The 12,164-nt window shown below is 39.4% G+C and overlaps 1 protein-coding gene across 1 annotated transcript; it reads right to left on the reverse strand.

Moving 5' to 3' along the window:
• Positions 1-6,805: 6,805 nt before the first annotated feature.
• Positions 6,806-9,854, reverse strand: rgs13a (regulator of G protein signaling 13a). The gene is made up of 5 exons (XM_084411824.1): positions 9,592-9,854; positions 9,439-9,480; positions 9,274-9,335; positions 7,837-8,003; positions 6,806-7,727 (listed from the first exon to the last, which is right to left on the reverse strand). The coding sequence occupies exons 1-5, from the start codon at positions 9,660-9,662 to the stop codon at positions 7,542-7,544; spliced, it is 528 nt and encodes a 175-aa protein (XP_084267950.1). The 5' UTR covers positions 9,663-9,854; the 3' UTR covers positions 6,806-7,541.
• Between the last annotated feature and the right edge of the window lie 2,310 nt (positions 9,855-12,164).

Here is a 12,164-nt window from a genome sequence, read left to right on the forward strand (position 1 = left end):
CTATATACACAGACATCACAATGGATGTTACACTTAGGTTCAAACTAATTTGTCAAAAGCCATATTTAAAAAAATTTTTTTTTTTTTTAAGTTTATACAGTTTATAAAAACAATATGTAAAGTTTGGGGAATAGGTAACTGTATGTCATTCCTTGCTCTGACCATTTCCACCACAGCCAACTCCTGCTGGTCAGTCAGAACCACCTCTCTGTCGAGGAGCGCCACCACTTCTTTGTTGAGAAGCGCCAGCACCTCTTTGTCGAGGAGTACCACCGTCTCTTTGTTGAGGTGCACCACCTCCTTTTTGTCGAGGAGTGCCACCACCTCTTAGTCGAGGAGCGCCACCAACCTCTTTGTCGAGGAGCGCCACCTCTTTGTCGAGAAGCGCCACCACCTCTTTGTCGAGGAGCGCCACCACCTCTTTGTCGAGTAGCGCCACCTCCTCTTTGTCGAGTAGCGCCACCTCCTCTTTGTCGAGGCGCACCGCCACATCTTTGTCGAGAAGCGCCACCACCTCTTTGTCGAGGAGCACCACCACCTCTTTGTCGAGGAGCGCCACCACCTCTTTGTCGAGGCGCACCACCACCTCTTAGTCGAGGAGCGCCACCAACCTCTTTGTCGAGGAGCGCCACCTCCTCTTTGTCGAGGAGCGCCACCTCCTCTTTGTCGAGAAGCGCCACCACCTCTTTGTCGAGGAGCGCCACCACCTCTTTGTCGAGTAGCGCCACCTCCTCTTTGTCGAGGCGCACCACCACTTCTTTGTCGAGGAGCGCCACCACCTCTTTGTCGAGTAGCGCCACCTCCTCTTTGTCGAGGCGCACCACCACTTCTTTGTCGAGAAGCGCCACCACCTCTTTGTCGAGGAGCGCCACCACCTCTTTGTCGAGGAGCGCCACCTCCTCTTTGTCGAGGAGCGCCACCACCTCTTTGTCGAGTAGCGCCACCTCCTCTTTGTCGAGTAGCGCCACCTCCTCTTTGTCGAGGCGCACCACCACTTCTTTGTCGAGAAGCGCCACCACCTCTTTGTCGAGGAGCGCCACCACCTCTTTGTCGAGGAGCGCCACCTCCTCTTTGTCGAGGAGCGCCACCACCTCTTTGTCGAGTAGCGCCACCAACCTCTTTGTCGAGGAGAGCCACCTCCTCTTTGTCGAGGAGCGCCACCTCCTCTTTGTCGAGAAGCGCCACCACCTCTTTGTCGAGGAGCGCCACCACCTCTTTGACGAGTAGCGCCACCTCCTCTTTGTCGAGGAGCGCCACCACCTCTTTGTCGAGTAGCGCCACCTCCTCTTTGTCGAGTAGCGCCACCTCCTCTTTGTCAAGGAGCGCCACCACCTCTTTGTCGAGTAGCGCCACCTCCTCTTTGTCGAGTAGCGCCACCTCCTCTTTGTCGAGGAGCGCCACCACCTCTTTGTCGAGTAGCGCCACCTCCTCTTTGTCGAGTAGCGCCACCTCCTCTTTGTCGAGGCGCGCCACCACTTCTTTGTCGAGAAGCGCCACCACCTCTTTGTCGAGGAGCACCACCACCTCTTTGTCGAGGAGCGCCACCACCTCTTTGTCGAGGCGCGCCACCACCTCTTTGTCGAGGAGCGCCACCACCTCTTTGTCGAGGAGCACCACCACCTCTTTGTCGAGGAGCGCCACCACCTCTTTGTCGAGGAGCGCCACCACCTCTTTGTCGAGTAGCGCCACCTCCTCTTTGTCGAGTAGCGCCACCTCCTCTTTGTCGAGGCGCACCACCACTTCTTTGTCGAGAAGCGCCACCACCTCTTTGTCGAGGAGCGCCACCACCTCTTTGTCGAGGAGCGCCACCTCCTCTTTGTCGAGGAGCGCCACCACCTCTTTGTCGAGTAGCGCCACCTCCTCTTTGTCGAGGCGCACCACCACTTCTTTGTCGAGAAGCGCCACCACCTCTTTGTCGAGGAGCGCCACCACCTCTTAGTCGAGGAGCGCCACCAACCTCTTTGTCGAGGAGAGCCACCTCCTCTTTGTCGAGGAGCGCCACCTCCTCTTTGTCGAGAAGCGCCACCACCTCTTTGTCGAGGAGCGCCACCACCTCTTTGACGAGTAGCGCCACCTCCTATTTGTCGAGGAGCGCCACCACCTCTTTGTCGAGTAGCGCCACCTCCTCTTTGTCGAGTAGCGCCACCTCCTCTTTGTCAAGGAGCGCCACCACCTCTTTGTCGAGTAGCGCCACCTCCTCTTTGTCGAGTAGCGCCACCTCCTCTTTGTCGAGGAGCGCCACCATCTCTTTGTCGAGTAGCGCCACCTCCTCTTTGTTGAGTAGCGCCACCTCCTCTTTGTCGAGGCGCGCCACCACTTCTTTGTCGAGAAGCGCCACCACCTCTTTGTCGAGGAGCACCACCACCTCTTTGTCGAGGAGCGCCACCACCTCTTTGTCGAGGCGCGCCACCACCTCTTTGTCGAGGAGCGCCACCACCTCTTTGTCGAGGAGCACCACCACCTCTTTGTCGAGGAGCGCCACCACCTCTTTGTCGAGGAGCACCACCACCTCTTTGTCGAGGAGCGCCACCACCTCTTTGTCGAGGAGCGCCACCACTTCTTTGTTTACCAAAGCAATAAAAAAAACCTGTAATTAATGTGCCCCTTAAATTTTAAACCAACTTCTCCCTCTTTCAGCTCATCTCTTCTCTGATGGCGTGAGGCCATTGACAGCCTGTCAATCACATGACATCACAGCAAAGATCCAATCAATTCACCATGAAAATCAAAATCAAGTCCCTCCCCACATTTTTTTCATTCGAAAAGCTGTTTCACTGAAATATAGGGAAGAAAAAATTATTGACTCCTATTTCATTCTGTTGCACTTAACAACACACTCTCATGGCTATTCGTAACTATTTTACATTTTGGCGAATTGGTGACGAATTGAAATTAATTCATAAGTTCTCATTCATACATTGTGTAGGATCTGCTTACACCCAACTGAGGGTTAGGTTTAGGGGTGGGTAATGGGTGGATCTTCATGCTTGCTTTTGGGCCAAAAATGTAATTGGTTTGATTGTAGGTCATATTTTACGTTTTATTTATCTTTCTTTTTTTTTTCTGAATATATTTCAATATGGTATTACTGTAGAAATGTAGCAAATAGCTGCCTTATTACATTTTTGTGTTATGTTAGGATTTGAACATATTTTGTTAGGATTTAAAAAGAGTATGTAAACGTGCAAACTGGCCTGTAGTTTTGGTGGTGTTTGTGTAGTGAAAATGTATTCATGTCATTTGAAAGATGTAGTCACTGAATGCATGTTGTGCCAGTGCAATGATAAATACAGTAATCTACAGTTTAGCCCACATACAGTAGATTGATGTTGTGTGTGAAGAGTTTTGAAAAAAAAAAGTTACTTGTACTAAATCTGCTTTTTACCTTAAAGTGTACTAATACCACCATAATAATACAGGAGGTTTAACAGAAAGCCACACGATGAACCAAGAGTTGATCGAGTGGCCTGTTCACTTGGTCATGGGTCATACACAAATGCTAAAATAATGTCATAAACCTTAATTAAATAACAGAAAGTGTGACTGTACATTACTGATAGCAAAAACAAGAAGAAACAAAACTATTTAAATAACATAATCATATGATATGTGCCATGCAGGGACTTCAGGGAAGGTCCTTTTACTGTGATTTTTTATTTGTTATTTTACTGTAAGTTATTTGGTAATACATAGTTTTTATATCCAAAAACACACATTTTACAGTAAAATTACATATAATGTGAAGTTAAAGCATTTTTAATAAGCTTTTTACTGTAGCATTTTTACTGTAAAATCTGTTTTATTTCTGTAAAAATTACTAACATATTTTACAGTGATTGATGGTTAATGGTACCTACTCCATATACTCTTATATCATAGATATCACATCACAGATTTATTGCCATCAAGGTGATATTGACTTAAATGTGTTTTTCAGATCACACTGACATTCAAACATATAGTTGACAGCATTACTGGATTCATTTTTAAAAAACAATGAAGTTCAAAATAAGGAACAAGTGAGAATTTGAGGTGGAATTTTCTGACTGGTACAATGTACACGTATCATCAACAGTTTTTTCCTAATTAATAGTAATTTACACTATGCTGCTTATTGTGGTGAAAGGTACAAGACAATAATGGAAGTAAATTACGCAGAATTTTTACCGAGCACCTGACCGGCCATAAAACCTGCAATATTCTCACAGAGGAAATAAAAAATTTCCTTTGCAAGTGAGCATTAGAAAAAAAACGAACTATATATATTACGTGTGATATGATCATTTTTGTCCTGGGTGAGGGGTACTGAGTAGTCACTTCAACTTCCCTTCTGTCTGTGATATTTGAAAAGAGTACGATGACTGTCACACTGTCTGTGTAAATAAGGAAGTGGTGACAGAAACTCAGTACACCATGTGATGTTACCCCCACCTCCCCCCCTTTCGGTCAAGAAACAGAAAGCAGCATGCTGAAGGGGATGTCCAATATCAATTTCTTATATCTACATCTGTGTTTTATAATTCAGATGATATTTTTAATTGTAAAGAAAAGCCCCTAGAACTTTGCACTGAATGTCTGATTTGTATGGAAAATTTAGACCAATATATTAAACATAAGTGACATCAACAAATCTTTCTTAGAACTAACTTTTCTGAACCATTTTTCCATTTTGAACAGAATTGTTTTATCATTTAAGACCATACAAACATATTTTTGTGAAATATTTTTGGGTTACAATATTTCGATAGTCCACTTTAGACATTTTATAAAGTAGAAGTAATTTTGCAACTACCTAACTGTAACTAACTCTCATTAGAGCAGTTGATCTCAAACTTTTTGAGTTCCTATTGTCCACAACAATATTTGAGGGTAAAATCAAATATTTGAGATATTTTCAGTTGTTTTAACTTATTTTAATACTGGTTTTGTCTTATTTTAAATAATTGTAAGTCATCTTGAGGCCCCCGGCCCCCTGGTTTGAGAGTATTAGTAGACTCTTAGGGCAAGTTTACACAATAACGATGTACTAGAAACGTAAAAGTTTTCTTCTGCTCAACATTTGCTCAAAATGACCCCCGTTCACACGGATTCCAGTTTATTGCAAGCACTTGGTTTAAATGCAATAAACTGTCATTAAATATTAGCAAAACTAACTATATAGTATTCAAATCGACCAATAATTTTCTTTTTAAAAATACTGATCTTTGCCTGATTAAAATAAATGAACAATTGATAAAAAGAGTGTTTTCCACTAAATTTCTGGGGGTCCTCATTGACGAATCTCTTACTTTTAAATGTCATATTGATCATCTTGTTAACAAACTTTCAAAGTATGTTGGTTTGTTTTATAAAATCAGACATTTTCTCCCTCTGTCTGCTCTTCTTGTGTTGTATAAAACTTTGTTTGAACCACATCTTAATTATTGTAATGTGATATGGTGCAACACCTACACAAGTCATCTTAAAAAACTTATATCATTACAAAAGAAAGCCATACGGGCTCTGTCCTGGTCAGAGATAAATTCCTCTTCATACCATCTATTTTATCGATTTGAGTTATTAAGAGTAGTTGAGCTAAATAAATATCATAATGCTTGCCTTATCTTTCAAACTGTAAATAATCTGAACTCTAGATTAAATAGTCTTATTCCTATCTACAGCCCCCAGCACACATACCAAACGAGAACTAAATCACTAATATATGGTAAATATCGCCGATATTTGCGCACTAGTATGAGTGTTGCATGTCGGGGGCCCCAGATTTGGAACGGGATCGATGATGACATTAAGGTGTTGCCCTCCATCTCCAACTTTAAAAAACAACTAAAAAACTATTATTTATCAACTTATATCTAATATATAACTGCTTTCTCATGGACTACTGGGATGTGTGAGCATGAATGTATGTGTATGTACTGTATGTATGTCCTTGTGCGTTTTTCTTGTGTGCTCTGTTATCATCGTCTGGTACCAGGTGGTGACCATGTACCTTTACCGTACCACCTTTCTCTTGTAAAATTACGGGCCCCCACCCATAAGCTTCTCTAGCTTCTTTGGGGGACCCATTCATTATACCTATTTGATTTTGTTCCAATGACTGCATTATTATGCTTTTGGTATTTTGTGAATAAACATAAACATAAACATAAACATAAACATAAACAAACATCCACGAAAACAACTAAAAACGCAGTATTTTACTGCCAGGCCAGTAGTTGGCGATGTCACTTTGTAAAGAAACACTACGCGCCTATAGACTGAACACGTAATACGCATGCGCATGACATCACCGTTTTTTTGTAGTTTACACTAAGAGGATAAAGGCATCATTTTCAAAAACGTGCACTTTTGATAACATCACATTTTCCCAAAATGCCTTTGTCGTGTGTAAATGAATGACCAAAACGCATAAAAAGTTTTCCGTTTTTAGTTTAGTTGAGTTAAACGGTGTCATGAAAACGGCTCCTTATGTTACAAGTGTTAGGGTTCGGGTTAGTAGAATAAGTTGACATGCAGTTGCAAAGTTACTTATAGTCAGTAGAACGTCTGTTGAGGAATCATCACAATAAAGTGTCAGCAGATATTAGGAAAAGTCTATTAATACTCTAATGACTGGTAGCTGACATGAAGTTGCAAATATAGAATGTCTAAAGTGGACTATCAAAATAAAGTGTTTCCATTTTGCTCCTTCCTTAAAAATAAATGTCACTTGGTTCAGAATCTAATGCAGTGACATTCAAATACATTTTTGAATGTTGAATGTAAATTTTCCCCATAACAACAACATACGACTTTCTATTTGCAGTTGTGTTTATTAAGTTATTTATTGGCTCTTAAATATTAACATCCAGTCAACCTTGACAACCAACTTTTTTTTTTTTTAAATCAGTGTTTTTCTATAGTAAAAAAATCAGTGGTATTGTGTGATGAATCCAGGAAATACAAGCCTTTTTTTAAATATGTGCTGGCCTGATGAAGTAATATCCAACTGAGGACACAGACAATTTGAAATAGATAGGTGTGTTATACAGATTATTGTGAGAATATCCCATCAGTTCCCCACTGCGCACACAAAAACAGTCAGATTTACATTTGCTCTGTACAATGTGTGTCCATAAATCATTTCACGTCACATGAAATTGTTCATATTATGTCATTAGTATTATTTCCAAGTCATCTCATGCCAACCAGATATGACACTCATCCAGAATTGAAAATAATGAAAGTTAAATAAGGTCCATATGGTGTTCCTGTGGTTGCAGCACGTTTCAGATCTCCTGTGGTTCATCACAGGTGAGCTTCACAGAAGGCTCTTTTGTCTTTGTGTATCCCACAGCTGTGTGGGACAATAGAGCAGTGTACCACGGCACATATATAAACAGTAGCTTATTCAAGCTTTTATGTGGATTGCAATGTTCAGTGCAAACTGAGTCCAGGCCTACATATCGGCAAAGCCTGATTATGCCAAGGCCATCATGTCCATTGCACCAACAGTCCCAAAGATGTGTTTGAAGTCCAACAGCCCTTCATTTACGATATTCTCAGATCTTAATCCTATGCGAGACTGATTCCAGAAGGGATCTGTACATGTCCGAGCGAAGAAACCTGGGATAGGAATCCCTCTCCATAAGACCAAAGACAATCCTCTGAGCCTCATCGAAGCACACTCTAGTTGGAGCTTGGACGTTCTGCTTGATAAGGTCTCTCGTGACGTGGTCGATGTTTATCTGAGGAGAGATTGACGGAGAAGCGGTGAGAAGCATATTGACGTTGACTGATTGCTCCATCGCTCAATAAAACCACATAGAGATCTTCAGACTGTGCTAGTGTGCTTACCTCTTTGGGAGCTTCTGCCTTGATGAAATGCTCAAATATCTTCTTGGCCCTTGAGGATAGCCTGGACGAACTCCTGATTTTTTTGTAGTCTTCACAAACCAGCCAAAATTCAATGTTCTCATCGCTGAACTCGGACTTGAGGAAGGTGTGGAATGTTGCCATGCCATCTACAAGAACAAACCGCAGGGTTAATCTGTGGCTCAATGCAAATGCACCTGTTTTGCGTCAGTGCGGCAGCTTGTGTTTGGACACCTAAATGCCCCTGAATAACTGAATTTCATTGTGTTAGATACCAAATATGAGTATAACCAAGTAGCAGCTGCAAAAACTTTTGCTTTTCTCAGAGCAAATGCTTTTATGAGCAATTTTTAAAATGACTTTCAACCTTTCAAGAAAAAAAAAAGAAAGAAAGAAATGTATGTATGTATGTATGTATGCAAAAGTGGTTTCTAATATACGAACCGAAGCCAAAAGCAGCTTTAGTTTTATAAAAACTATTTGGACATTGAAATATATCAATGTTATTGAACTATTCTTTGAAAGAAGTCTCTTATGCTCACCAAGGCTACATTTATTTGATCAGAAATACAGTAATATTGTGAAATATTATTTCCATTTAAAATAACTGATTTCAATTTTATTATATCTTAAAATGTAATTTATTTATGTGATGCAAAGCTGAATTTTCAGCATCATTACTCCAGTCTTCAGTGTCACATGATCCTTCAGAAATCATTTGAATATGCTATACATTGTGTGATACATCTTTTTAGGGTTTATGATGGCTAAAAAGTTAAAAAGAATGGCATTTATTTGAAACAGAAACATTTTGTAACACTTGAAATGTCTTTACTGTCACTTTTGATAAATTTAATGTGTCCTTGCTGAATAAAAGTAGTAATTTCTTGAAAAAAATCATAACAATGCCAAACTATGGTAATATATATCTATATATATCTATATATAGTTCAGGTGATTTTATTCCATTAATGATGGAAAAAGGCAAACAAGACTTGTATATGAAAAAAGTATATTAAATATATATATATATATACATATTTTTTTTCCCCCAATTGCAATTATATCCTTACATTGTAAATTTTCATGTGCAGCTTACGTGTTTTAATAACTTTTGTATAACTAAAACTGCTTTTCTCTTTTGCTTTGCATACATATAGTCAGTTCCTTGATCCAGCTATCTGACCATCTAGTAAACAGTGCAGGTTTTGTTCGTGTATATTTGCCTTGTCCTACATGACGTCAACTAAATCCACAATGCAAAAGATGTGGTTTTGAATGCTGTGATGAAATGTTCTTGTGAATATTAAATTCACAGACATGTGTGCACAATGTCAAGCGTATTAGATTCGATACATTAATTAATATATGAACTATAAGAATATCAGTAAAGAATTAATAAATGCATATGCCACTTACATTTGGATCTAAGGAGATTTTCCAATGACTGGGACCAAAGCAGAGTCTCACCAGGATTCAGTCTGTTTGAATAAATCATAATTAGTTTATATTCAAATGCAATCAACAATAGTTGATTACAATTGTGATTATATATTGCACAAGAAAAAAGTCAAAGTAGCTTACTTGTCTGTCAAGGGGCAACGAAACCGCCACTTGTCTAGTCTCCTAAGGAGTGAGAATTTGTTTGGTTAAATTTCTAAGACAAATGCTCCAATTCCATGCTGTTTTCACCACACATACATTTTCAAAGTAAATACCACAACAAACACCACTTACCGGGGATTGACTGTTTTATCCTCCTGGTTCATGTTTTTTATTTCAGCTGAAGATGACAATATGGTTGGCATCTTAACAAAAACTTTTCTGGTGCTGATACGTGTTGCTGTGCTGTTGTGCTTCAGTTATTTCAGTTAATAAGAGCGGGCTGTTCTCACAACCCTTTTTATGCAGTATTGGCGTCATCAGTGTAGAATCACCAAACCACAAAAGAAAAAAAAGAGAGAGGAAGTTTTTTGGGTGACGCTAACTAGCTGAGACAGGCGCAATGGTGTTTCTGTCTATGAAACCAGCTATAGCAGGTCTGTGCAGATGCAGATATGCAAATCAGACTGGAAAGTTCATGGACAGATAAGCAAATGCTGACTTTTACATCAGATCTTTTTTTTTTTACAAGCTTTTGTGTTTGTATTTAGAAAACAAACCATGGCTGTTCTTTTTTTTTTCACATACATCATTAATATACTTTCATGTGGTGTACTTTAGGAAATAAAGTCATCTGAACTAATGGCTACAATGTTCCAATGTACAATGTAACCACCCTAGTGAAAAAAACCTGTACCAAAATGTGTTTCAAATACATTTATTTCATAAGTATACTACAAATCCATTAACATATTTACTGACATATAGCTTGAGACTTAGTGATATAAATATTATAATTAAACTTTATTTGGAGTACTTCTTTATTGCACAATGGACATTTCTTAATATTAAACCTAAAATGTGTTTTAATATCACTATTAGTAAGGATAGTATCACTACATAAATATGTAAATGTATTTGTAGCATAAAATAAATGTATTTCAAATACATTTTAGTATATTTATTGTCACTTGGGCACGTAACAAATTTCTTAATTAGATGAAAAAGGGCCAACAATATAGTTTCATAAGACCTCTCGAATGTTAATATTGTCTTAGGGGCTGTTTACACGATACCGTTTTCTACTAAAAACTTTATGCGTTTTGATAGTTCATTTACACGACAACAATGTTTTGGAGGCCTGAAAACTCAAGCTTTTGAAATCGGGTTTCAAAGTGCACGTTTTTGAAGACGATACCGTTATTGTCTACGTGTAAACTACAAAAACGCAAATTTGTGAAAACGGTGACATCATGCACGTGTGTATTACGTGTTTAGTCTATAGGCGCATAGTGTTTCTTTACAAAGTGACATCGCCATCTACTGTTCTGGCAGCAGAATACAGCGTTTTTAGTCGTATTCGTGGATCCTTTTGAGCGGGATCATTTTGACAATGATGACAGTCTGTATGAAAAGGAAAAAGAATTGTTGTTGTGTAAACTTACCCTTAGTAATAGGCGTCCCGTGATATCTTCTAGTTAATCAAAAGTGCTTCTCTTAAGCATTTAGCGCTATGCTAAACTAGTATAGGCTGTTCGTTTGCTATCCAAAGGAATAAGGAACACAAAAAGAAAGTGAAATGTTTGGTCACATGTGCGCACTTATGTCATTGCTGTGGCCCAAATATATACTTATTCACTATTCCCTATAGCTAATGCCATGTATGTGCATGTATGAATTAGGGAACATTTTCAAATTCAACTTTCTGCAAAAACTGCAAGTTTTGTTATCCCAAGTTTTGATATCACAGTTTTTTTTCTCAAGAATTGTGCTTATTCAGTAATGAGCTCCACCATAGTTAGTAAAGAGGTAACAACATAAACAGATGGTTAGCTAATACCTGGAGTTGTAGGGACATTTGCTTGTGGTTCATAAGAAATATGATTTTGCAGAAAGTCAAGAAAATTGTAAAATGCTTGAGGGGTTTTTGCTGAGGAAAATAATGTACCGTCTACTGAGACAAGTCACTGTAACACAACAGAAAGCCCCATTCAAGTCAACAGTTTCACTTCTGTTTTTGATGTTTTCTCTGAGACTTCATTTGTTTACCCATACGGCTATACAAAAAAGAAAAAAAGAAAACAGGTTTGATTAATGGATGGATGGATGGATATAACCTAGATAGCAACACAGCAACACATCTGGTACATGTGGATTCAACCTATATAGATGTGAGCCGGATCTGGTTCGACACTATGTTTCTGTCTGGGAAGTAACTAAAACTTATTCAGACCATGTAAATATGTTTTAAAATCTATTTAAGCAAAATATATTTTAATAATTGGAAATATATGAAAAAATATATGGATATATACACTCACCGGCCACTTTATTAGACCTTGCTTGTACTGGGTTAGACCCACTTTTGCCTTCAGAACTGCCTTTATTCTTCATGGCAGAGATTCAACAAGGTGCTGAAAACATTCCTCTTTGATTTTGGTCCATATTGACATGAAAGCATCACTCAGTTGCTGCAGATTTGTTGGCTGTACATCTATGATGAGAATCTCCCGTTCCTACACATCCCAAAGGTGCTCTATTGGATTGAGATCTGGTGACTGTGGAGAGTTTAGTGACTCATTGTCATGTTCAAGAAACCAGTTTGAGATGATTTGATCTTTGTGACGTGTGTGTTATCCTGTGGAAGTGGCCATCAGAAGATGGAAACACTGTGGTCATAAAGAGATGGAGATGGTCATCAACAATAC

The sequence above is a fragment of the Rutilus rutilus genome, assembly GCF_951802725.1.
Source record: "Rutilus rutilus genome assembly, chromosome: 6".
Lineage (NCBI taxonomy): Eukaryota > Metazoa > Chordata > Actinopteri > Cypriniformes > Leuciscidae > Rutilus > Rutilus rutilus.